We start from the raw sequence: 24,047 nt of genomic DNA on the forward strand, positions 1-24,047 counted from the left end.
CCTGCTATTGTGTTCTGACAGGGGGGTGGCTATTGGCTGAGAGAACTGATCGGATGTCAATCGGCAGACCCTTTTCAGTCATGCACCTTCAACAGAAGTTGGCCAAATGGCCAGCTTCTGTCGAACCAGCTGCAGTCCACAGGGGTTAGAATGTTGGCCAGTTTCTATTGAACCGGCCTGTGTGTACTAGGCTTTAGTCCAGTGCAAAGATATCAGTTGATAAGAATGGTACCCTGCATGGTTACCTGTGGATATACCACATCCAGCAAAGAGTGCATTATGTTATGATGCTGGTTACATAGTAGGTGAGGTTGAATAAAAACAATAGTCCATCCAGTTCAACCTGTATAGGTGTGTGTGGCCGTAATCATTTCCCATACCCCTGAATGTGTTGATCCTTGAGGTGTACATCCAAGAGTCTTTTAAAAGTAGCCATAATCCCTGCAGTAACTACCATTTGTGGTAGAGAATTCCACAGTCTAGTAGCCCTTCCTGTAAAGAACCCCCTGCGTAGCCTAAGGTTAAAACGCTTCTCCTTTAATCGCATTGTATGGCCTTGTGTCCTTATGCATTCCTTTCGACTGAATAATTTTTTTTTCTATGTTGATATCACCGTTGAGGTATTTATAAATTGCTATCATGTATGTCCCCTCTCAGGCATCTCCTCTCCAGGGAGAATAAATCAAGCGCTTGTAAGCGCTCTTCATAATTAAGGTCCTCCAAACCCCTAATCCGTTTAGTTGCCCTTCTCTGGACTCTTCCCAGCTCCAACACATCCCTTCTGAGGACTGGCGACCAGAATTGGACAGAATACTCCAGATGTGGTCGGACCAGTGTTTTATAAAGTGGTAGGATTATAGTTTTATCTCTGAAAAATATCCCCTTCTTTATGCGTGCTAATATTCTGCCGGCTTTGGCAGCCGCAGCTTGACATTGCATGCTATTGCTAAGTCTATCTTATACTTAGACACCCAGATCTTTCTCCATTTTTGATTCCGCCAGAGGTTTCCCCCTAAAATGTATTGTGCTTTTATGTTTTTTGTCCCCAAATGCAATACCTTACACTTCTCCACATTAAACCTCATTTGCCATGTAGTTGCTGTACTTCCCAACTGTATGGTGATGTAATCATGGTTATTATGGATTGTCGATATGCCATTATGATCTGAGTCACCTGATGTCTCCCACACTTTTCCAAGGAGTTCCTCCTCCAAAAATCAGTCAAAAAAGTTTTGATGAGCTGTTCTGTGTTACGGACAATTCATTGTACATCTTGGCTACCTTCTTTTAAAAGCCTATGGGGTTGATTTACTAAATGCAAACAGACTGTGCACTTTTGCAAGTGCAGTTGCTCCAGAGCTTAGTAATAAAGGTAAAGCTTCACTTTACAAAATAACACCTAATCACACGCAAGAAAAAAAAAAAAAAAACAGCATTTTTGCTTGCACGACTGGATGATAGAAGACAGCAGAGCTTCCGCTCATTTACTAAACTCCGGAGCATCTACACTTTCAATTTGCTTTTAGTAAATCAATCCCTGTATGTCCTTAGTGATGCTCAAAATCAGTCTTCCCAAAGGCTTGTGTTGAAGGCATCAGAGTTTGAGGCACTTGTGAGATCAATCCGAATTCACTGATTTGTGAATATGACCAGAATCTGACCTACTTCAAGTAGGTTTTGCATTCCTATAGAAGTGTATGTGAATGCCAAACCAGTCTGAAGCATACAAAAGTCTGTTGACAAAGGTTCTATACTGTTAGTTCAGTTTTTAGCTCTCAGTATTCGGCTCACATGCAAAGTGTAAAAACAAATATGAGAATATACGATATGGTGTATTTATAACAGCTGATTTATTTTAAAAAAAGTCAGGCATGTGTAGAAGATTAATTCATGTGAAGGTTTTGGACAGATAAGACAAAGCTTAAAATTAAAAACAATAAATTAAAAGGTTTCTGCAATCATAACAGTTTTAAATTCCAGCTAAAGTGTCCTTAAAACTGATGGTAATCCTTCCTTGTATGCAAATCTGCAGAAGCCTTGTTCTTCCTTACTGCTCTGACTGGTGAATAACGACAAGGAGGACAGGTCATCCCGGAGAGGGTTGTCAATAGAGATGAGCTTGGACATCTTCTGAACTCAGCTCTAACCTAAACTTCGAAATCCCATTTTTTTGTACTCCCTCTGAGCTGTGGACTGGATCATTCCCTGCCCCACAGCTCATGAGAGTTTAGGTTAGAGATGAATTTAGAGGATGCCCAAGCTCATGTCTAGTTGTCAGTTCATACCATGCACCTGGTTTCATTAACACTTTAGCCAGAATGCAGACACCTGAAGTTGGTTAAGTGTCAAGCCTGCTGTCGTAAAATCATGCATAAAAACATTTTGTTTTAGTTTTAAAAAATTGATTTACATAGTCTACAGGAAGCATGTTACATGATTGCCTCTAGGACATAACATTAAGGGCCATGAATCTCTGTCTGGGACTCCAAGCTCTCCACAACAGTCTTTAAAAGCTTCTCATTCTGGAAGAAGTATACGTAAATGTGTTTCTCCAGCTTATCAAACTTGCTGGACTCCAAGATCTTTCGCTTTACTTTGAGATCCTCCAGAACCTCTAGTACAATCTGGTTGAGTTTTTCCAGATTGGCATGTAAATGCTGAAAATTAGTTGACACTTCCTAAAATGAGAATAGGCAAAAATCAATTATATAGCCCATTATCCTCCAAGGTTGACATTCCTGTGAGAAGAGAAAATTTAGATGCTGCGGCTACGAACGTCTTTTGAAAATGCTAACTTGCTGTCTGTCTCCAATTTATTCTGAGTCACGCACTGGAAAAAAGCATGCAGAACTGACTCAATCTGCTGGATGCTTATTCTGGCTCAGAAAATGACAATAGAGATCGGCATTATTGCTATGCATCTAGCTTTTTCAAAAGGGAGGTCCATAATGGCAGCTCCCAGATTTCTCCAAGCACAAGTTTTTGTTACGTGAAATGCTAAACTCGGTAATATATGCACAATACACTGGATAGATAAAAGGTTTACCAGCATTTCCTATGTTTGGATCAACATATCCTTCAGCAAACAAGGGAGCATGGTCACATTGCACAAAAAAGAATATGGTGTATGAATCAAAACTGGCAAAGCAGAATTACAAATCCTTTATAATACTAGTCCACATATGTTTATAGAGCTAAACTTTAGCTTTAATGCTATATTTTGTATGAAAATTTCCTTTTGGGATACAGCATCTTCCAGTTCTAATACAATTACCCCAAAACCAAACTTGTTTCCGATTGTGGGTCTCCAAGGGCCTATATAGAGGGGGGAATTCTCAAAGGTTGAGCAGCCAGAATCTGGAAAAGCTGTGCATGGCAACCAATCGGCTTTCATCCTCAATTTGTTCACTTAATTGAAAATGAAAGATAGAAGAAGCTGAAGTTCCAGATTCTGGCTACTCCAGTTTTGATAAATTCCACTCTAAGTGTTTAATTGATATTGCCCGAAGGGGCCATTGGCTTCACCTCTTTATGTATAGCTTCTATGAATCCTCAGTCTTGGAGATCTTTTGTTACTTACCAATTAAAACTTTGCTACAACTACCATAAAAAGCCTGTCCTCTCTACAAACCTTGAAAACATCAGAATGCATATGATTTAATAGAGACCGTATCAGGGTTGTGATTTAGGGGGGTGCCAAAGTCTGGGTACCTTTTTTTTCACATATGGTCGATTTTTAAAAAACTGGCTATACCAGATGGTTTACATGCTTCTGAGCAGGGGTATCTGGGGAGGGGGAAAAATAAAAAAACCCAGCTGCGCTATTAAACTTGAAATCTAGCATGGCATGGATGCCCAGGTCTGCTTCCCTATGTTTTTTTTTTTTTTTTTTTTATGGCAAACAAGTCTCGGTTAAAGCTTTATGGTCCATGTTTTGGTTGCCCTTCAGAGGCTTAGCCCTTTATATATTGATCAGGTTGTATTGCTTCCCGACGATTCCTTTATATATCAGATTGTATGAATTATTTTCCCTGTACTTACAGTATATGGTGTATTGGATGCGGCTTTCCTTAAAGAATAATAAAAAAAAAAAAAAAAAAAAGCTTGGCGGTCCTCCACACCAAAGGTGGCACAGGAAAATATAAGATGGCGTGGTTTCTTTTGAATTAAAAGATGTCTGAGATTCTCAATGATAACATGTGCAAGATTGAACATGTCTGGATGCCCTGGATCAAACATTACTTATCTAATGACCCCTGGAAGACCCCCCCCCCCCTCTTAACCTTGGCCCCTTTTTGTTCCTTACCTCTTTTTTTTTTTAATCCCCTACCTATTTTGCTTGTTACTATGTTACAGTATCTTCCTTTAATTTTCTGATTGTTGGTATTTTATGGACAGACTACAGAAGGTGTTTTCAGGCCCATAGATTAGCGTTGTTTTATGCTGTATATGTATATGTTTCTACAGAATTATGCTTCTTGTTCTGTAGGTCTAAAATGCTGAAATAAAGACATATTGAAACAGAAAATGGACCTAAAACCATTCACATATAGCCGCACCATAATAATTTAATTAAATCTCTCCTGTTTTTGTAACTTACTGGTGTTTGCAGCATTAATTCGCTCCCATCAGGATACATAAAATCTTGCAGGGATTTCATATTTGCTTCCAGCTTTGACAGGAGATTGGACTGTTCCTGCTCACAAACAGCCAGCTGATTTTTTACAGTGTAGATTTCCTGGGACAATTTCGCAGCAACAGATTCCAAACCGCTGTATGTTCTGAACAGTTTCTGTGTGTTATCTCCATCCAGAAGCTGGAATAACCTGCAATACAGAAGGCCTATAATAAGAGTGCCTGTAATGCAATAACTAGGCAGATGTTAGTCACATTCCTCCATGCATCTGTTACTTCAGTGCCCCTTCTCTTCAAACCAAATGTCACACTGTTAGCCATAGATAAAGTGATAGGCAGTGGTAATTCTAACATTAAATTTATAATTTTAGTCATAGTCTCTTGATTAAAATGCCATTTTAGTTGTATTTTAGTCATCTGAATTGTTTTAGTTGAAGTTTAGTGGACTAAAATCGAATGGGTTTAGTTAAATTGTAATGCATTATTTAAGCATTTCACTAGATTTCCAAACTCATATACTCCTGAAGTAAAAATCTAATAACATGTTATTTATGGTATTAAGGTTTGAACATGCACTACACACACAGATTTAGTTGTCGTGATATACAGTGAGGGAAAAAGGTATTTGATCCCCTGCTGATTTTGTACGTTTGCACACTGACAAAGATATGATTAGTCAAAAATGTTAATGGTAGGCTTGTTTTAACAGTAAGGGACAGAACACCACAAAATCCAGAAAAATGCATTTAAAAAAAAAGGTATAAATTTATTTGCATTTTAATAAATGAAATAAGTATTTGATCCCCTATCAATCAGCAAGATTTCTGTCTTCCAGGTGTCTTCTATGCAGGTAATGAGCCGAGATTAGGAGCTCTTAAAAGGGAGAGCTCCTAATCTGTTTGTTACCTGTATAAAAAGACACCTGTCCACAGAAGCAAACAGATTAGGAGCACTTCCCTTAAGAGCTCCTAATCTTAGCTCATTACCTGTATAGAAGACACTTGGAAGCCAGAAATCTTGCTGATTTATAGGAGATCAAATACTTATTTCACTCATTAAAATGGAAATCAATTTATAACTTTTGAAATGCGTTTTTCTGGTTATTTTGGTTATTCTGTCTCTCACTGTTAAAATAAACCTACCATTAACCCTGTTTTGCTGTCATGGTAAAGGTACTAGAATACCTGCCAAATTAATCGAACCCCCGATGCATCCGTGGAGAATGGCACAGCGAAAATGAGCGACAGTTGTGGTTATTGATAATAGGGGTCTCCTTCTCCAACACCCATACCGCTTAATATGCTTGAGCACTTTTAGATCCTCTCTATTTATAGCAGCAAGGGGATGTTTTAAGTCTACTTAAGTTTTTGCTATGTTCTATTACACTTTTTTTTTTTTTTTTTATTATTGTTTTTATGAGCCGGGGTATTGCCCAGAGGCTTTTTCTGTACCTTTTATTTTCTTTTGGGAAAAAAAAAAAATAAAAAGAATCTTCAAAAAAATAAAATAAACCTACCATTAAATTATAGACTGATCATTTCTTTGTAAGTGGGCAAACATACAAAATCAGCAGGGGATTAAATACTTTTTACCGCACTGTAATACCAGTGTTAATTTTGACCGTAATTTTCAATTTAGTCTAATGCCCCATACACACGTGCAGATTATCTGCAGACTTTTGTCTGCAGACTTACCAAAACCATATAATATGAGGTCAAACCTAAACACTTTCAATTTGTATGCAATCCGGCAGGCCCTTGCACTACATAGAAAAGGTAAGTCTGCAGACAAAAGTCTGCAGATAATCTGCACGTGTGTATGGGGCATTAGTCAAAGTTCTTTGACTAAAATGCGATTTAAGTTTTAGTCATCTGAATCGTTTTAGTTGTATTTAAGTCTACTAAAATAGTGTTAATTTCATCTACAAAAATATTTTAGGTGACAGAGAACACTGGTAAAAAAAGGTAAATAAAAATGTAGGCAATGCCTTTCAATTGGCTAAATTATTATATTTTGGAGGTGAGAGGTTTTGAAAGCATCTCGTTTTCTTCTTCAGGTGTGATTTTATACAATAAAAGAAAAAAAAAAAAAAACATTTACCTGCAAGTATGATTTACTCACACATAGGTAGCCTTATCTTTAATGCAGTCTTATCTTTAATGCATAACTACACTGTATCTGAAAACCACAAACCAAATACCTGTAATGAGTGGAGACCAATGGCTGATAACGTCAGGCAAACTCAGTTCTCAGGTCTGAGAGGTAGGAATGTCTGACTTGCTAGACCAATAATCCATGTTGGGGGGTCTCAAGCCAAGGTCAATCCAGGGAGGAGAGTTTCGTAGTCGGGGGGGGGGGGTGGGGGTCACAAGCCAAAGTCGTTTTCCAAACAGCAATAAAAGTAGCTCAAGCATAATGCAGTATCAGACCACAATAATCTGGCGACAGGAAGTGCAGAGGCAAGGCTTATATAGGAAGCTCATGGGAGGAGCAAGGAGTTCAAGGTTCAAAAGAAATCCAGACACGAGGCAGGGTTTTCTGATAGATCAGGTAGGACTGTCCAATCATTCCAGATAGTTCAGCGAGAAGAATCAATGCCAGAGACAGAAGAGGTCCGAGGTTTGAGACCAGGTCCCGACAGTACTCCCCTCCTCCCAGGACGTCCTCTGGAAGTCTTAGGGTCAGGTTTTTTTTTTTTTTTAAGTGAATATATGAGGAAATTCTCTTATTAAATCTAGGGGCATGAACATGCTCCTTGGGCTCCCAAGAATCCTCCTGTGGTCCATAGGCTTTCCATCTTAATAGGTATTGTAGTTTACCACGATGCATAGGGGAGTCAAGAACTTTATCCAATATGAATTTTTCTTCCCCTTGCACCAGGACAGGTCTGGTGGGTGATGTGTACAACCAGAAAAAGGATTTAAAGAGCCTTATGAATAAGTTTGTAAGCCACAGGATGAATTTGTGCATTTACTGCGAAGGATCCAATGAACTTAGGACCAAGTTTCTGAGAAGGAAGTTTAAGTTGTGTTTAGTGAATAGCCAGACCTTATCACCTAATGATTAGGGAGGAATGGGTCGTCTGTGTATATTTGCAATTACCCTAAAAGGATTCTTGACTTTGTGTAAAGCATTCTTCAGCAATTCTTGATTATTTTGTAAAGCCGACACCCTTGCATTTACAGTTGGTAAAGAGAACTATGGGAATTCCGGAGATAAAAGATGGATGACATCCCTAATTGGCGAGCAATGGGCTTAGAGAGATGGAACTATGGCAGGAGTTATTGTAAGCAAATTCTGCTAACTGTAGATATTCGGTCCAGTCATCCTGAAGATAGAAAAAGAAACAATGAAGATATTGCTCTAAAAAGTTTGATTCTTTCTCTCAGTCTGCCCATTTAATTGTTGATGAAAGGCAGTTGATAGGTTAACTTGGATTCCCAGAGTAGAACAGAAAGTGTTCCATAGTCAGGATGTGAACTGGACTCCTTGATCTGATATTTCATCTGGGAGCCCATGCAGTCTGTAAATTTCTCGTATTAATATTTCAGCAATGTCTTCAGCTGTAGGAATACTAGTGACGGGCATAAAAATGAGCCATCTTAAACGGTCCACCACCACCATGACAGTTGTAAATACCTTGGAAGGGGGTAGGTCCACAATAAAATCCATTGAAATGGATCTCCATGGTCACAATAGAACAGGAAGAGGCTGTAGCAGACCTACCGGGAGGGAGTGTGGTACTTTGTGTCGGGCACAGGATTCACATGAGTTAACATACTCCATTGCATGTTTCCGATAGGAAGGCCATCAAAAAGGTATGAGCAAGGAGGTCTGTTTTCCTAATTCCAGGGTGACCAGCAGATTTTGACCTTAAGTCGTGCCTCTTCAGGGACATACATTCTTTTTTCAAAGGTCCAGCGGCCCCCATGAAAGTCCATGTGCAAATTTCCTGGTAGACGGTTTAGGAGTGGGTCCCGATCATAAGTTTCTTTAAGCTTTGAAAGAAGCGCTGCCGCGTACATTACTCCCAAAAAGGGTCTGTCTTGCAAGATAGTACTGGTTCTAAAATCGGTAGAAGAGTCACCAGACATTCTCGAAAGTCCTTTTCCAATTTTGCATCCTGGTCTGTAAGAAAATTACAAAATTGAATCTTGAAAAAAGAAAAAAAAGTCAATCTTGCCTGCCTTGCATTGAGCCTCTTGGCGGATTTAATAAATTAAAGATTTTTGAGGTCAGTAAGGAATTATGGGATGTGTGGTGTCTCCCTTCAGTGAAGGCTTCCTTTATTGCTAAAAGTTCCTTGTTGCCGATATCAGTTCTTTAGTTGTCATTTGGCGGGAATAAAAAGGCACATGGGTGTAATAAAAATTCTCATCAATTCTCTCAGAAAGAACTGCTCCAATGTCTGTATTGGAGGCATATTCTTCTACTATAAAAGGGAAGTTCTGTATTAGGATGTACCAGTACATGTGCAGTGATGAATAAGGTTTTTCAGATGTGAGAAAGCCATTTCTGCCTCTCTGGACCACCAGAAACGTGCCTCCTTCCTTGTCACGAGTAACGAAGGGCCACAATTGAATTGAAAATGTTTTAAAATCTCTGGTAAAAGTTTGCAAACCCCAAGAACCATTGCACATCTTTTATGTTCTTGGGGATAGGCCAGTCTAGGATGGCTTGGACCTTGCTGAAATCCATGTTCAGCCCTTCAGGAGAGATGATGTAGCCCAAGAACTGTATATGGGTCTGTTCGAAATCACATTTTTCTAATTTAATATATAAATTTATTTTGGTCATAGTTCTAAGACAGTATGGTCATGATCCCAGTGTTCCTGTATATTGGTCGAAAAGATAAGTATATCATCCAAAGCCACCAAAAATTGGTCTAACAAGTCCCTGAAAACATAATTTATGAAAATTCATCTGGCACCCTTTGCTTAAAAGGTAAGTGTGCAGGGAGTGTGGGTATTATTTGATTTAATTTTTAAATCCCATTTTACACTGCTCTCTCCTGGAAGTTCAAGGATAATGTGTTCTACATATTTATGCACTTCTGCAAAAGAGTGTAAGGGCTCTTTCAGATGGCTGCTCCGCTGTTTTTGTCCGCTGCGGGACTTTTTTTTTTTTCACGGAGCGGATGACATTTGTGTCATCCGCTCTGTGTGTCCGCATATCATCCCATCCGTTTGCGGATGATATGCGGACATAATGTAAGTCTATGGGCATTGCGGATGTCAGCGGATGACACCGCTGACATCCGATTTTCCTTCCTTTCCATTTTTTGAACGGAGGAAAAATAGGGTTCTGTTCCGTTCCAAAAAACGGAACAGAACTGAAAGGAAGAAAATCGGATGTCAGCGGATGGTATTCCGCTGACATCTGCAATGCCATTGACATACATTATGTCCGCAAATCATCCGCAAAAAAATAGGATGATTTGCAGACATATGGAGAGGCCGTGTGAAAGAGCCCTAAGGGCTCTTTCACACGGGCGATCCGATCAGATCCTCCTGTCAGTTTTTTAGGCGGATCTGATCGGATGCCCCATTCAGCCCTATGGAGCAGCGGATGTCAGTGGAGACATGTCCGCTGACACAGCTGCCATCCGCATCCGATCCTGTCCATGAAATCCGGACGGATGGAAACCCTATTTTCCATCCGTCCTGGGGATCTGATCGGATGAGAGCGGACAGGCGGTCCGCTCTCATCCGATTCCCCATAGAGAGCAGCGGGGCTCTGACACCTCCCTCTCCGCACACAGTGCGGAGATGGAGTTGTCATCCGCCGGCTCAGCGGGGATCTGCGGATCGATCCCCGCTGAGCAGAGCACGGTCCGCAACGGAATGCGGACCGTGTGAAAGGGGCCTTACTTTAAAAATTGCATTTTGTAATCTCCTTGCAATGTGTTGATCTTTTGTTTTGCATTAAAATCCCTTATTCACAATAAGAATCTTTTATGGAAAAAAAAAAATTATTATTTTTCATCATCTCCCTGCCCTGCCATGCCACACAGCCGATGGCCCCTTTCACACTGGCTTTCTGATCAGGTCCGCCTGTCAGTTTTTCAGGCGGACCTGATCGGACCCTTCAGTCTCTATGGAGTGGCAAGCCGCCGCCATCCGATCCTGTCCGCCAAAAACAGACGGATGGTGGTTCTATTTACCATCCGTCCAGTGAATCGGATTGGATGGCATCGGATGGAAACAGATGATCCGTTTCCATCTGATTGCCCCATAGAGGAGAATGGGCTGTGTCTGCATAGCAGAGCGGACAGGACCGGTCATCCGCCTGCTCAGCGGGGATCAGCAGAGAGATTCCCACTGAGCATGTGGATTCTGCTTAGCGTAGGCACCCGTGTGAAAGGGGCCTAAGGTGGCATATGTTACTCTTGGTCACTGGATCTCCTATCGCCACAACCTTGCTGCACTGTTTAAATTTAAGATCGGTTATTTTCGTCATTGAAAATAAAGCTTTGTTGTTAAAAAAAAAAAAAACTGTCTCCTAACTTTTTTAGCTGGCTCCTAGATTCTAAACAAATTTGTCAAGCCCTGTTTTACCTAGAAGTGGACAACTCTTTGACCGGCCGCTGCAATGGTTTATCTTGAATTATTTGGACACCTGAGGGCGTAATGATCTGACTGACCGCAATAGAGGCAAAGATTAGGTTCATGTGTGCGTCTCTTTTCAGAAAAGCTGAGAACTTCAATCTGTATAAGTTTGGGTTCAGGTTCATAGCTGGCAAAAGATTTAGCCGTTGGTTGAAGATTGAACGAGGAGCTAAAGTCAACAGATCTTTGCTTCTCAAAACATCTCTTCATAAATGATCCATTGATCTTAATGCTCAATTTAATAAAGTCATCAAGATCATTGGGCGTATATATTCTGGATATTTCATCTTTTATATTCTCAGATATTCATTTTCTAAAGTGAAAGCGCTTTGCACTGTCATTACAAGTGGTATCAGTTACCCATCTATGAAATTCGGTAGCATATTCAGCAACAGAACGTCTCAGTAAAACAATTTCAGCAGTTGCACTGTGATTCGGATCATCGAAAATTAAGTTGATGGTTGTTACAAACCCCTCAATCTCCTAGAATCACATGATCTTGCTCCAAGTATGGGGAAACCCATGCCATGGCCTCATCAACGAACAGAGATATAATAAAGCCTGTCTTGGAGCGTGGGGATGCAAATCGGTAAGCTGCAGTCGACATTGATTTAGGAAGCCTCAATAGAATTTAGGATCCCCGTTGAATTTATCAGGCAAAGGGAAGTGGTTTGAATCACTGTTATTAGCGGTTTGTTGGTGTTGCTGCGCAAGTTGTGCTCACAATTCAATTACTTCTCCTTGCAACTCTTGCACTCGTGTTTGTAAGCCTTGAACAACCTCAGTTAGTGAAACAACATGTTCACTCAGGGTTTGTTGAGTTGGGACTGTCTCCACGTTGTGGCCAGATTATTCTATTAGGAGAATACCTGTAATGAGTGGAGACCAATGGCCGACAACGTCAGGCAAGCTCAGTTCTCAGGTCTGAGGCAGGAAAGTCTGAATTACTAGACCAATAATCCACGTTGGGGGGTCATAAGTCAAGTTCGGTGCAGGAGAGCGTTTCGTAGTCAGCAAGTCAGTAAGCAATGAATTGGAAACTCAATAGCACTTCACTTATGGAATTTTAATAAAAAAAAAAAAAAATGCTTGTTTAATATTTGTTTCTGAAGCTGGAAGGGATGCTAATGCAAATTAGCTGAATTTCTAAACCAGGCACACAGGGTTCTTATTTGTATGTATTCTCCTTGATTTAGAGAGAAACAAAACCCACCAATTTAAGAGTTTTAACAGTTACATTTAAGGCATGCCTTGAATGAAAACTGTTATATTTACTGGTATGCTTATATTAATACACGAGAGGGGTGTTCGGTAGTTCGTAAGAGAGAACTAAGCAGGGCTAAAAACACTGCTTGAGAATCCACAGAAAGTAACAAGCTCACTGGATTACTGACTGGATCAACAAGTTTTTTTTTCTTTTTTTGCACTTAAAGCGGAGTTCCGGCCACAAAAATCGACATAATCGATTTTGGGCCATCCGCTTGCTCTTGGTCACCTGAAAAACAAATGGATAGTTACGATTTTTTTTTTTTGTTTACTTACCTTGTTATTGAAGAAATGATACTCACCTTTCTTCCACTTCCTCCCTCTGTGGCGCGGCCCGCGCCGTCACTTTCTCTTTGCATTGATTCCTGGGAGCTGAACGTCATCGCTCCCAGGAATCAATGCGCCTGCACTGGCCCCACTCGTCACTTCCGGTGCGGGCACCTCATTCCCTGCTAGACAGCTTCTGGGCATGCCCAGAAGCTGTGGAGGGATGACGCGCCCGCACCGGAAGTGACGAGCGGGGCCGGCGCATTCTGGGAGAAGAGGACACGGAAGAGGACGCGCTGGCTTCAGCTGCCCACATCCGAGATGGCAGCGCTGGAGAAGAAATTTTCAAGGTAAGTACATCTTCTAAAAGGTAAGTGCGACCCGGGACAGTACAGAGGCTATCCATTGTGGAATGTACTAGCCCCGACTGTCCCGGGGGTATTTTTAGCTAAATTTCACCCCCGTGGATGGAACTCCGCTTTAAAGTGGAAATTCCCTTTCCCAATCAGCTTTGATTTTTAATCCTCATGCCGCTAGCATTAGTAAATGAATAGGAAAGTATATCATATTTACTGGTTTTAAAACATTTTTTCCATTTCTTCAATTACTTTCTGGTTTCCAAGTCTAGGCAAATGATGTCATACATCCCAGGAGTCTTCGGGAGGGGTTTTCTCCGCTAAGCACACCCTCCTGCATGCATGGAGGGAAGATTGATTCCAGGAAGTAAATGATACACAAATCATTTGCCCATGGCCAAAATTGTTAGGGGGTTGTTTTTCAAAGTGATTTCTCAACAAAATGTAAGATGGAGACATGGATCTGGGGGGAGTTTACGAGATTAAAAATTAAATTAAAATAGCGTTTTTTGGTTTGTAGTGCTCAGATGCAGTAAAGATCCGCTTTAACGGATACAAAAAAAGCTTTCAATTGTATATTTATTAGACATACAAGGAGCAAATAAGTTCATTTTCGGGTTGAGATAAACCAAAGGACTGCAATTAAGTGTATCTACTTTACTTTTTAATTTTACAGTATTTCTCTTTTATGGCCTACTTTGTACTTTTGATAGAAAGTCACTATTTCATTTTTACATTTTACCTTTGTTTTATCGTGTTAATGAGCACCACTTTCCTAGGTTACAGAATAATCCCAAAATACAACTAATAGAAAATACGTAGAAGGTGGGAAGTTATATGCATACCCATGAGCAGATGTGTCTTTAGAATCAATGTTAGTCTTGGGTTGGTCTGCCGATAACAAAGCGTCATCCGACATCATGCGTAACCTTGTCTCCAGTTTCTCTGCATTTTGCCTCAGATCTTGGATTATCATCTTCAGTTGCTGGTTAACATTTCTTTGTTTCCTCAGTTCTAGTTCGTATCCCAGCTGAAGGAGCTCAAAGGAGGCCTTCTGCTTCATCAGATGGTCACACACCAAGTCCTGCCTTGATAGGTATAAATTGTGATGGGCAATCTGCACATCGTAATCACCTTTCACGACCGGCATATTTAACAACTGGGCGTTCTCCCGAACCAGCGCTGGAAGGGTGTCTCTGTTAATGGCAGCTATATGGGTCTCGATCTGGGACGACTCTTCCTTTAGACTTGCAATGCGGACCTTTAGTTTGTCTTTGTGGACATCCTTCACAAAAAGAAAGTGATCAGCAACAGCACTTATTAAAGTAGAATATTTAAAAGTTGAATTCAGCAAATCCTAGTTCTCCACTGCAACTACGAACTATCACAATCAATGGATTGGAGGAAGCCCTCATCCGCAACCAACATGGGCACCACTGCTGTCTATCATATGAAAAATAAGACTTCACTATGGTCCTGTGGCACACTGCCAACTTTCTGCTGCACTGGGCAGTGCATGTTAAAGGCATTCATTTATTCTGCGCCCAGGCATACAAGAAAGGAATTCCTCACAAAAAACATGCTGCAGTGTTTTCGGTATGTAAATCTTCAACAAGAATATGACATCTAAACTGCAAATAGTTGATAATAGCAGGCAACTCCGAGGTGGCACAGTGGCCAAGTAGTTAGCATCTCCGCCTGGCAGCACTAGGGTCATTGGTTGGAATCCCATCCACTACACTACCTGCCTGGAGTTTGCGTGTTCTCCCTGTGCTGGTTTCCTCCCACACTCCAAAGGCATGCTGGTAGTTTAATTGGCTGTCTAAATTGGCCCAAGTATGTGTATGCATGAATGTGAGTTAGGGACCTTGGATTGTAAGCTCCTGATGTGAATGTACAATATGTTAAGTGCTGCGTAAATTGTTGGCGCTATATAAATACCTGAAATAAAACTCCAGGTATCTGCATATACCTTCAGATACTAAATGTTGCTTTATTATGCAACTCTAGACTTCAGCAGAGAAAATTAGACATTTGCATTCACCTTCCTGATACCTTAGTGAAAGAAGGAACCTAACTGACCAACAGTGAGGAAAGGAACATAGAAGTGGGTGCTCTGGAGCTTGACGCTTTCTGCAAAAATCCAGATTTTCATAATTGAGAACTTTTCAAGCATGTTTCTCATTCAGGGCAAAGTGACAGGTCCCATTGCCAGCCCAGTCCCCATTCACTGTGTGAATGCCCTGCTGCCCTCCCTCATGTCACATTGTTCAGGCCTGGAGATTGAACACTCAATCCTGAGCACTGCATCCTGGAAGGAAACTGAGAAAATCACATTCCCCCCCACCCCACAAAGCACTTTGTATTTGCTCCAGCTCCTATGGAATAAGAGAAAGTGAAAGGTTATTAAAAAGACGTACAGCCAAAGCAGTTCTTGTACTTTTTTTGGGTGTCAGGCATCCCGCGACTCTGTTTGTGCAATTTTACCGCAATTCGTCAGGCAACAATCGTGGCAAAATCATGCCGCGTTTGCGGTGCCATTGCAAGTCACGGGAATCGCACGGGCATCCCACGATTGGCAAAGATTCAGGATTGTGGGCAGAATTCAGAATGGAGGAGATTCTGCCCACGATCCGAGACGCCAATATGTGAACGCAGCCTTAATCTAGAGTTCCTATCCACGCTGCATCTGCCTGCATTTGAAGTGAATTGGTGTGCAAGCTTATCCAGCTCTTCCTCTGAATACTGTGTAGCCTTGCCCAAACCTAATTTCCCACCAGCTGCATTGAATGGGTTATCTTGTAGTAGTTAGTCACATTGAACTGTTGAACATTACAGAACAAGTCCAGTTGAAAGTTACCAACTACTACAAGATACACCATGCCCTGGAAAAACAACCTTCACAAGCATAGAATGGGGTGTATCAGTGGGCAGAGTTGGGCGGGTTTAAGGGGAGGTTGTGGCGTGGTATAATGATGAGATTAAGACTGTGGCCAAGCTTTGCTGAAAGCTCATGCCTGTGTAATGTCACTGCGCCACGCTTTTTCAGCAAGGCAGATGAAAATGGTGACAACCCTGATTTGGAAAAGGGTGCTGCAGCATTGCTACCCACTAAAAGGAAGTGATGATGGCATTCAACTAGATATTGCCAATTACAATGCCTAATAATAGAATTGAAGACAACTGTTTAGATCCACGAGTGATGCTGCATTACATTTTTTTTTTTTATTTAGTTTTAGTTCAGGCTGCGTTGAACACTGTTCTATATAAGATATGACCAAAGGCATCCTCTGTTATATTCACTATCCATTCCTCCTTTTTGGTAATGGGACTGGAAAGCTATGCAAGGATTTCTACCAAGCAGCAGTAGTAACCCTGAGTAACTGCTATTCCGGTATCGGATAGCAGGGCTGGACACAGACCTCAAAATGGCACTGAATGAAAAAGTCAATCTTCTGGAAAGTGTCCATATAGATTAAGAGTTTTCTAAATAGTAAAGCACAGTAAATGCTGTATTACCTCCTAAAAGAGAGAATTAGAATTTCAACCAATAATATCAAACAATGCATTTCGATTTATAGCTGGTAAAATACTATAAAAAGTGCAATTACTGTTAAGCTAGTTAATGTTGCTGATGGATCTGTGGAAATGCCATGAGACCATAAATTCCGGACTCGGCTTTATGGGGCATGCCTTTGGTTATTACACTTTCTGACTAGACTGGACTATTTTTGTAACCAATTCTGTATGACGCTATAAGTAAACAAATTGTTCTTTGTGTGTGTACAATCACTAGCAGCATGTGAGAGGGTTTAATCCGGAATGCTAAAGTCACATATCTCGTTTTAAGGCTGGATTCACAGTTTTTGCTTGATGCTAAAAACAAATTAATTAAAAAAAACATCAAAAAAGGCCCCATCAGGGATTTATGACACATGCCCATAAACGTTATGATGTGTGTTGACAATCAATAGAAAGGGCGTTGAAAACACACAATAATGCATGGTAACATGCATTTCTATTAATTTAAATCATGCACGGAGATGGGGAGGGGGGGTTTGGGGTGGGGAATGGTGAAATTATGAGAAATAATAGCTCTTCCAACAGTCAGGTGCTGTCAGGTACACAATATATGGGAGGGGTCCTGGGAGGGTGTAGTTAAAGACAGTAGGAAGAAAAAAATGCCCCCCCCCCCTCCCCCCAGGGCTCATGTCATAATGGGCTAGTATGCACCCTTTACTGACACATTATGACAGACTAACCTAAAAAAAATTGATCCTTCCAGCCGCACGCTGTCACCGCTGACAAGAAACCCATCTTCACCTTGTCTTCCTTCCAGCTTTGTGGGCTCTGGCCTTTTGAATGGCGGAGTCATGACGACGTCGCTCCTGCACACGGGAGTCACGGCCTCGACACAGCACTCTCAATGACGCCATGCCATCCACTAAAAGCACAGCGTGCATGCATCAGTGATGTCACTGGCTGCTACACATATGAATATCTCCTAAATGGTGCAGGTTTAGGATACATTTACTAGGGATGCACCGAAATTTCGGCCACCGAAATTATTGGCCGAAAATGAGCCTCTCTCATTTCGGCCGATATGGGTTAACATTGCCGAAAATAAATATGGCCGCCGTGGGGGAAGGAGGAGGGCGCACCGCAGGGCAGGTTTTAAAAGTCCCGCCTCTGGCCGGCCGTCCGCCTCTTAATGACGTCCCTACTACGATCTGTGCATTAATGAATGGACATACCAGGCGGGGGGGGGGGCGGGGTACAAGCGTCCGCTATAGATAGAACTATGTGAATTATCCCTGTCAGCTCAGCGCGACTATGTGTGAATGAGAACAGAACTGACACCGGGCGGGCGGAGCGGCCGCTATTAGCTGTAACTATGTGAGCGCTTCACTTCCCTGACAGGCATGTATCTCCGCTGACAGGGAAGGGAAGGCTCACATAGTTACAGCTAATAGCGGGCGCTCCGCCCGCCCCCCCGCCCGGTGTCAGGTCAGTTCTGTTCTCTTTCACACATAGTCGTGCTGAGCTGACAGGGAAGGATCACATTAGTTCTATCTATAGCGGCCGCTCGCCCCGCCCCCCCGCCTGGTATGTCCATTCATAATGCACAGATCGTAGTAGGGACGTCATTGAGAGGCGGTGCCGCCGGCCAGAGGCGGGACTTTTGAATGAAGGACACCCGAGGAGGGGGACGCTGAGGCAGTGGGGGTGGGGGGGGGGGGAAGCGGAGGCAGCTTACCAATGGTATTTGTATTATGAAGCATGAGGGGTTAATGTATTGTCACTGCAGGTCACTCTTCTATTAGTGATCGACCAGTGGCAGGTAATTAACCCCTTTGTGCTGCATTAGTGCAATCAGTATCAGTGTTAATTAACACTGGTTGCACTGATACTGGTTGCACTAATGCAGCACAAAGGGGTTAATTACCTGCCACTGGTCGGTCACTAATAGATGAGTGACCAGCAGTGACAATACATTAACCCCTCATGCTTCATAATACAAATACCATTGGTAATTAAATTAACCTCTTGCCAACCCATCACAGTACATATACTGTGACAGGGTGGCAGCGACAGGTGTACGTCACTACCTGTTTTTGGTGTATGCACCTGTTCTATCCATTTTAAATTTTTTTTGGGGGAAAAAGTAATTTTCGGTTTCGGTTTTCGGCCAAGGGCATCCTGCATTTTCGGTTTCGGCCCAAAATTTTCATTTCGGTGCATCCCTAACATTTACTGTACCTACAAGTAAGCCTTATAAAAGTTTTTTTTCTGTAGGTACTAGATAAAAAACAGTTTACTACTACTTTTATGGCAAACAGGGTAGTTCATTACCAAGAATTCCCCACACCTGCAAAAATGAGTCCATAAAACTTCTAGCAAGGTGAACTGCCAGCGTTCTGCATATAATTCAGGATAGATGGACCTTCTGTAGTTGTGAGAGATCACATGAATATGTCACATGTCTCAGCGTTAATGTGCACAGTGCGTATACTCTGCACAGGAGTGTAGACAGAGAAGTGTATCCACATGCTCCCCTATCCTCCTGTGCAGGCATGCTGTCTGGGCTCAAGGAATTAGGAGACGTGTAGTCAAATACCAGGTACTGAAAGACAGCCCATGAACACACCAATATATTATTGGATCAAAAGCTCCCAGCGAACACAATTTGAATATTTAACAGAAAAACAGCACAGAAGAACAGAGGGGCAGGTATTCTTTTAAGGATTCTGACTTCATATACATTGCACCAGCCAGCAATGCTAAACAATCAACACAGACATTTTGAAAATGTATTCAAATCTGAACTAAGACTTTGAAGGAGATTCTGTAATGCGCAAGGTGCTCACATACACCTTACACACACTGGATACCAAAATCTTGAGCCAATTATTTAGCATACTAAATGTACTCAGAAGACATATAGATTTGTACTCAGAAAGATCTTTTATATTACCACAGGGCTACTTTATAGCAGCTGAGGGAAGAATTTATAAATCAGGCTGCAACCTTATAGGTTATCTGTCTCACTGCTTCTGTGTAGCACTGTCTGGCTGTGTGACAGTAAATGTCCTCTTAGGTGCGGGGGTTCTGATTGCAGGCTAGGAATACGTTTACAATAAAATCGAAGCCACTGCTCACACCAGTGCGACTTTTCATTCGATTTGACAGTTCCAAAAAGGCATGACAAGTTGCACCCCATTGCCAGCAACGGAACCATTCATATCACCATGACTCATGTTGCAGCAATAACTAAAAAGTTTTCTGCACTATTTTTTACTGATTTCATTGCGACTTGCATAGACGTGTGTTAAATGAAGTCGCAAGCTGCAATTAAATCGGCAGTGCAAATCGTACTGATGTGTGGCTTTGAAATCACCTTGAAGTAGGGCGATTTCAAAGCAGCACCAGTGTGAATCAGGACTAACAGAGTTTAACTATATTCTAAAACAAAAGCACATCTATACCTAGACTACAATTTCCATTATCCTGAAAAACCTTTTAACACCATTGTACTTCTAATGTGTAATGTACATTCTATGCCTTAGACTTACCGTGGCCTGCAGTGCACTTGCATTACTTTCCACCCATTGTAGACCTGTCACCAGACTTGTTCTTTTGGCCTTTGCTTGTATCAGCTTGTGTTTGGCACTGATGTATGCCAGCTGAAGTCTCATCATTTCTTTACATTTGTCCTCAAGCGCCGGGTTATCTCCACCTTTTCCATCCAGCTGAACAAGCTGAAAGTCATTCTTGGAACCCTCAACACATTTAGAAAGGCCCTCAAAGAAATGCTCTTTAGTAAAGAGAGTCAAAGTGTTGGTGCTTTGTTCTTCAGAAGATAAATATTTATCTAGTAGAACCTGGAAGAGGAAAATCGGTGATGATGTAGTAGAACCTACTTCCTGAGGAGCATAAAATGACATCAACTTCTGAATTCCTCCAACCACTGTCTGGAGTTCATTGTTCAGCTTGTTACCCAAAACTTGCAGGTCATTAAGGTTTTTTTTCAATGATTTGGCCTCCTTGTCTTCCCTATCCTTGAATTTCAGACGTGAGTGGACATTGGCAGATCCCATCATCTGAAGCTTGTTGCGTCTTTGTACATGCAGGCTTCTGAGGTTTTTCAGGGATTGAATCTCTTCCTCAAGCTTCCCGATGGCCACTTCTTCCCTTGCAGTGGCTTTTGAGCCAGCTGGTTTGAAAGTCTTCATCACCTCATCTAAAGCTTTTTCATCCAGGAAAGCTTTGCCTGAGTCCTTGATTTCATTTAAGGCCTGCAGTTTTTCATCAGACACCACATTTTGCGGTGTTACCGTACCACAAAACCATTCAAGGAATTTTTTGGCATCAGTGGTTTCAAACAACCAGTCAAAGTCTTCTCCTTCTAGCTTGGAGGCTTTAGGATAACCTAGCTTTCGCAAAGTCTGGACAAACCGATCCCCAGGATTCATGACTGTCAGGATAAGATTTCTGCAAATATAAAATAAAGAACTACAATCAGAAATGAGGCTTTTGTAGCCAGATAAAGTGCTGATTCTAGATTGCTAACAATGGGAGTGGCAGCTTGCTGCCTCAGCTACAGAGGAAGCAATTCCTTAGGGATAGACAGGCAGCCTTTCAGGGATGTCGATTTCAATAATTTACCAGTGACAGGATTGCTAGCAGCAGAGTCACCCATCTGGCAGCCTAAGTGTGTACAGTTATTTCTCTACTTGTAACCGGATACTGCTGCAGTTGGCAAACAAGTGGACACATGGATCTATGGGCAAACAGCTTTTCCTGTGTAGCCCATCAAAGTGTGCAAATGTGGCCCTAGCTCATCCCAAAAGGGAAGCAATAAAAGTAAAAAAAAAAAAAAAAAGTCTGCCTAAGAGCAGACCTCACAGCATGGCTCTAATAGTCACTAAACCAGGGTGTCCAAACTTTTGACCTTCCTGGGCCACATTGAAAGAAGAGAAATTGTCTTGGGAAACACAGAAAATACACTAACAATAAGGATAGCTGATGAGCAGTTCCTCCTGCAGGTCTCATCGGGTATGTGCAGCCGCTGAGCCCATTCACTAGAACTGTTGGTCACTGGCACCCACATCTATTGACGGCTCTGCACAGCCAGGGATTACCTGTGGAGATCGGTGCTGGACGCAAACAAAATTGAAATCTGGCCATACAGCATTTACTTACCTGGCACCCCTGAATTTCCTGCTTCGGGTACTATTGCAAACATGGCAACCCTGGCATTCTTCCAGATGTGCATCTGCATTGCTTGTCAATGTAGGCTGCTGCAGGTGCTAGATTTGCAAAGCATCTCCAGTGTCCCTACAGACGAGCATGGTCAGACTTGTCTGTGTCGGTCGCTATGGCTACTGTGCTTGCTTCGCATCCCAGGCCTTCCTCCAGACAGGCCCAGGCCGCATGCTAAAGTCTATGGGGCCATGGGTTGTAAACCCCTGCACTAAACCCTCTACTTGCTCCTCCATAACTAGTTTTAATTTTCTTATAGCCTTCCCGTAGTTCAAAGCCAAGCTCAGTCAACTTCTATTGGCCCAGCAACAGTACTCTTGTTAGTCACAAAAAATGGCACTTTGGTCGAGTTTTTGTCTTAAACTCACACCCCAGCTCTAACGAGGCATAGAAAGGAGTTCTGGCACATAAAAGTAATAGCAAGTCTGGCTAAGATTCATGATCCCCAAAGTATTGAAACATTTTGGAGAAATATGGCAGCCAAACAGCATAGGAGCTTCTTCTGGGGCAGGCGTGTGTTTTGGCCCTAACAGATTTCAATAGGTGCACGTAGATTCCTAGAAGATGAACACGATGCATGTTTTTTTTGCACGTTTTCTTGACTAGTAACTAGCTTCTTTTTGCCAAAAATATAAACAAAACACTTAGAGCCGGTTCAAACTGGGGCGACTTGTCAGGCGACCTGGTCGCCTGACAGGTCGCCTGCCATAGAGAAGCTGTGGACCCGTTCTAATAGGAGCGACACAAGTCGCTCCGACTTAGAAAAAGGGTCCGGAGCTTCTTTGGGGCGACCCGGAGCGACCTGCATTGACTTCAATTATATGAAGTCCGTGCCGGCCGCTCCGAGGTCGCGGTGCAAGCTGCGCGCCGCGACTTCACAGGTCGCCCGGCAAAGTCGGCTCGCCCCAGTGTGAATGGGGTCTTAATCCTGAAACAAACTCTCAAAAAGAAAAAGAAAAAAAAAACACCAAAAAAGGTGGCTAGTGTGAATGGGGAATGGGAGCCAGTATCCCTCAGCTGCTAGAAATTGGAAATCTCAACAAGTAACTGTCACCCAACAGCGTGTCCCTAAGCTCCCTTTTCACATTTCAGACCCCCCCCCCCATCCATTTAGACTCAACATGAAAAGTTTCATTATTTGAAAGAATCAACTCCTGAAACTTGATAAATATGCAAAAACTGGATTTTTGAAAGATCCTAGAGTAAAATCCTTAAATCCTTTTCTTTAGTTCATTGACAGACGCAGCTCTCATACTTCTTATCCATTGGGTTATGCTGCCCCCTGCAGGAGTAGTAAAAAAAAAAAAAAAAAAAAAAAAAAAAGAAAAAAGAAAAAAGCAATTCACTACGCCCCCGGGGCTGTCCCTATAGGCATAACCCCACACACCCTGCTCCAGCAAAAAACAGTTTAGTTGCAAGCAGTGGAAGAAGACACAACCATCCCCATATCAGAGGGGCGGGTCATGGGTACACAGCTCCTCGCTGCTCCAAGGACACCGCCAGGAACGGAAGAGGACTCCCCCTGCGATCCTTGACGACATCCACGGTCCTGTCTTCCCCATACCACTGAGATACAGGAGACAAGGTGGTCACCCCTATGCCAGTAAGTAGGGGTACCGCACTTGGGCAGGAGAAGATGCATCTTTTTCCCAGTCTTCAAGGACAGTCCATGAGACCAGGAGTAGTTCCAGGAACATGTTACCCCCTGTACGGAGGAAACACTAATACTGAAGGTGAGGACCAGAGGGCAGCCTTTTTATCCGATTGGATTTAATGTGTTTCCTGTCCTAGTAGGAGGAGCCCTAGGTCTCATGGGCTGTCCTGGAAGACTACTTGAGAAAACGATTTTACGGTAAGATCTTCCAAAAATCCAGTTTTCTCTATTGTCCATTGACAGACGCAGCTCTCATACTTCTTATCCATTGGAACGCCCCAAAGCAGTGTAGGCTTGAGGGGTGGGGGGGGGGGGGGGGAACGCAACCAGATAGTAAACGTAAACTCCAAAGGCTAAACTTAGCCAACTAGGTAACAAGAATCTCAACCAGGAACAACAGGAGCTCACCCATGAAAGAAAAAAAACCCTAAACAGAAAGAAACCATTAACTTATGAAACAGCAGCCTGCAAAACCTTGCGGTCAAAGGAATCATCTGA

The 24,047-nt window shown here is 42.2% G+C and overlaps 1 protein-coding gene across 1 annotated transcript in view; it reads right to left on the bottom strand.

Annotated features, from left to right (window-relative positions):
- Nucleotides 1-2,405: 2,405 nt before the first annotated feature.
- The window catches only part of HAUS3 (HAUS augmin like complex subunit 3), a 29,500-nt gene continuing 7,858 nt past the window's right edge, over nt 2,406-24,047 (bottom strand). The window contains exons 2-5 of the mRNA XM_082243903.1: nt 20,206-21,124; nt 13,978-14,417; nt 4,601-4,826; nt 2,406-2,678 (exon numbers count right to left, since the gene is read on the bottom strand). Of these exons, the coding sequence (XP_082100029.1) occupies nt 2,457-2,678; nt 4,601-4,826; nt 13,978-14,417; nt 20,206-21,105 (1,788 nt within the window). The 5' untranslated portion in view covers nt 21,106-21,124 and the 3' untranslated portion in view covers nt 2,406-2,456. The remainder of the gene's footprint in view (nt 2,679-4,600; nt 4,827-13,977; nt 14,418-20,205; nt 21,125-24,047) is intronic.

This window comes from Pelophylax lessonae (genome assembly GCF_965119305.1).
Source record: "Pelophylax lessonae genome assembly, chromosome: 1".
NCBI lineage: Eukaryota > Metazoa > Chordata > Amphibia > Anura > Ranidae > Pelophylax > Pelophylax lessonae.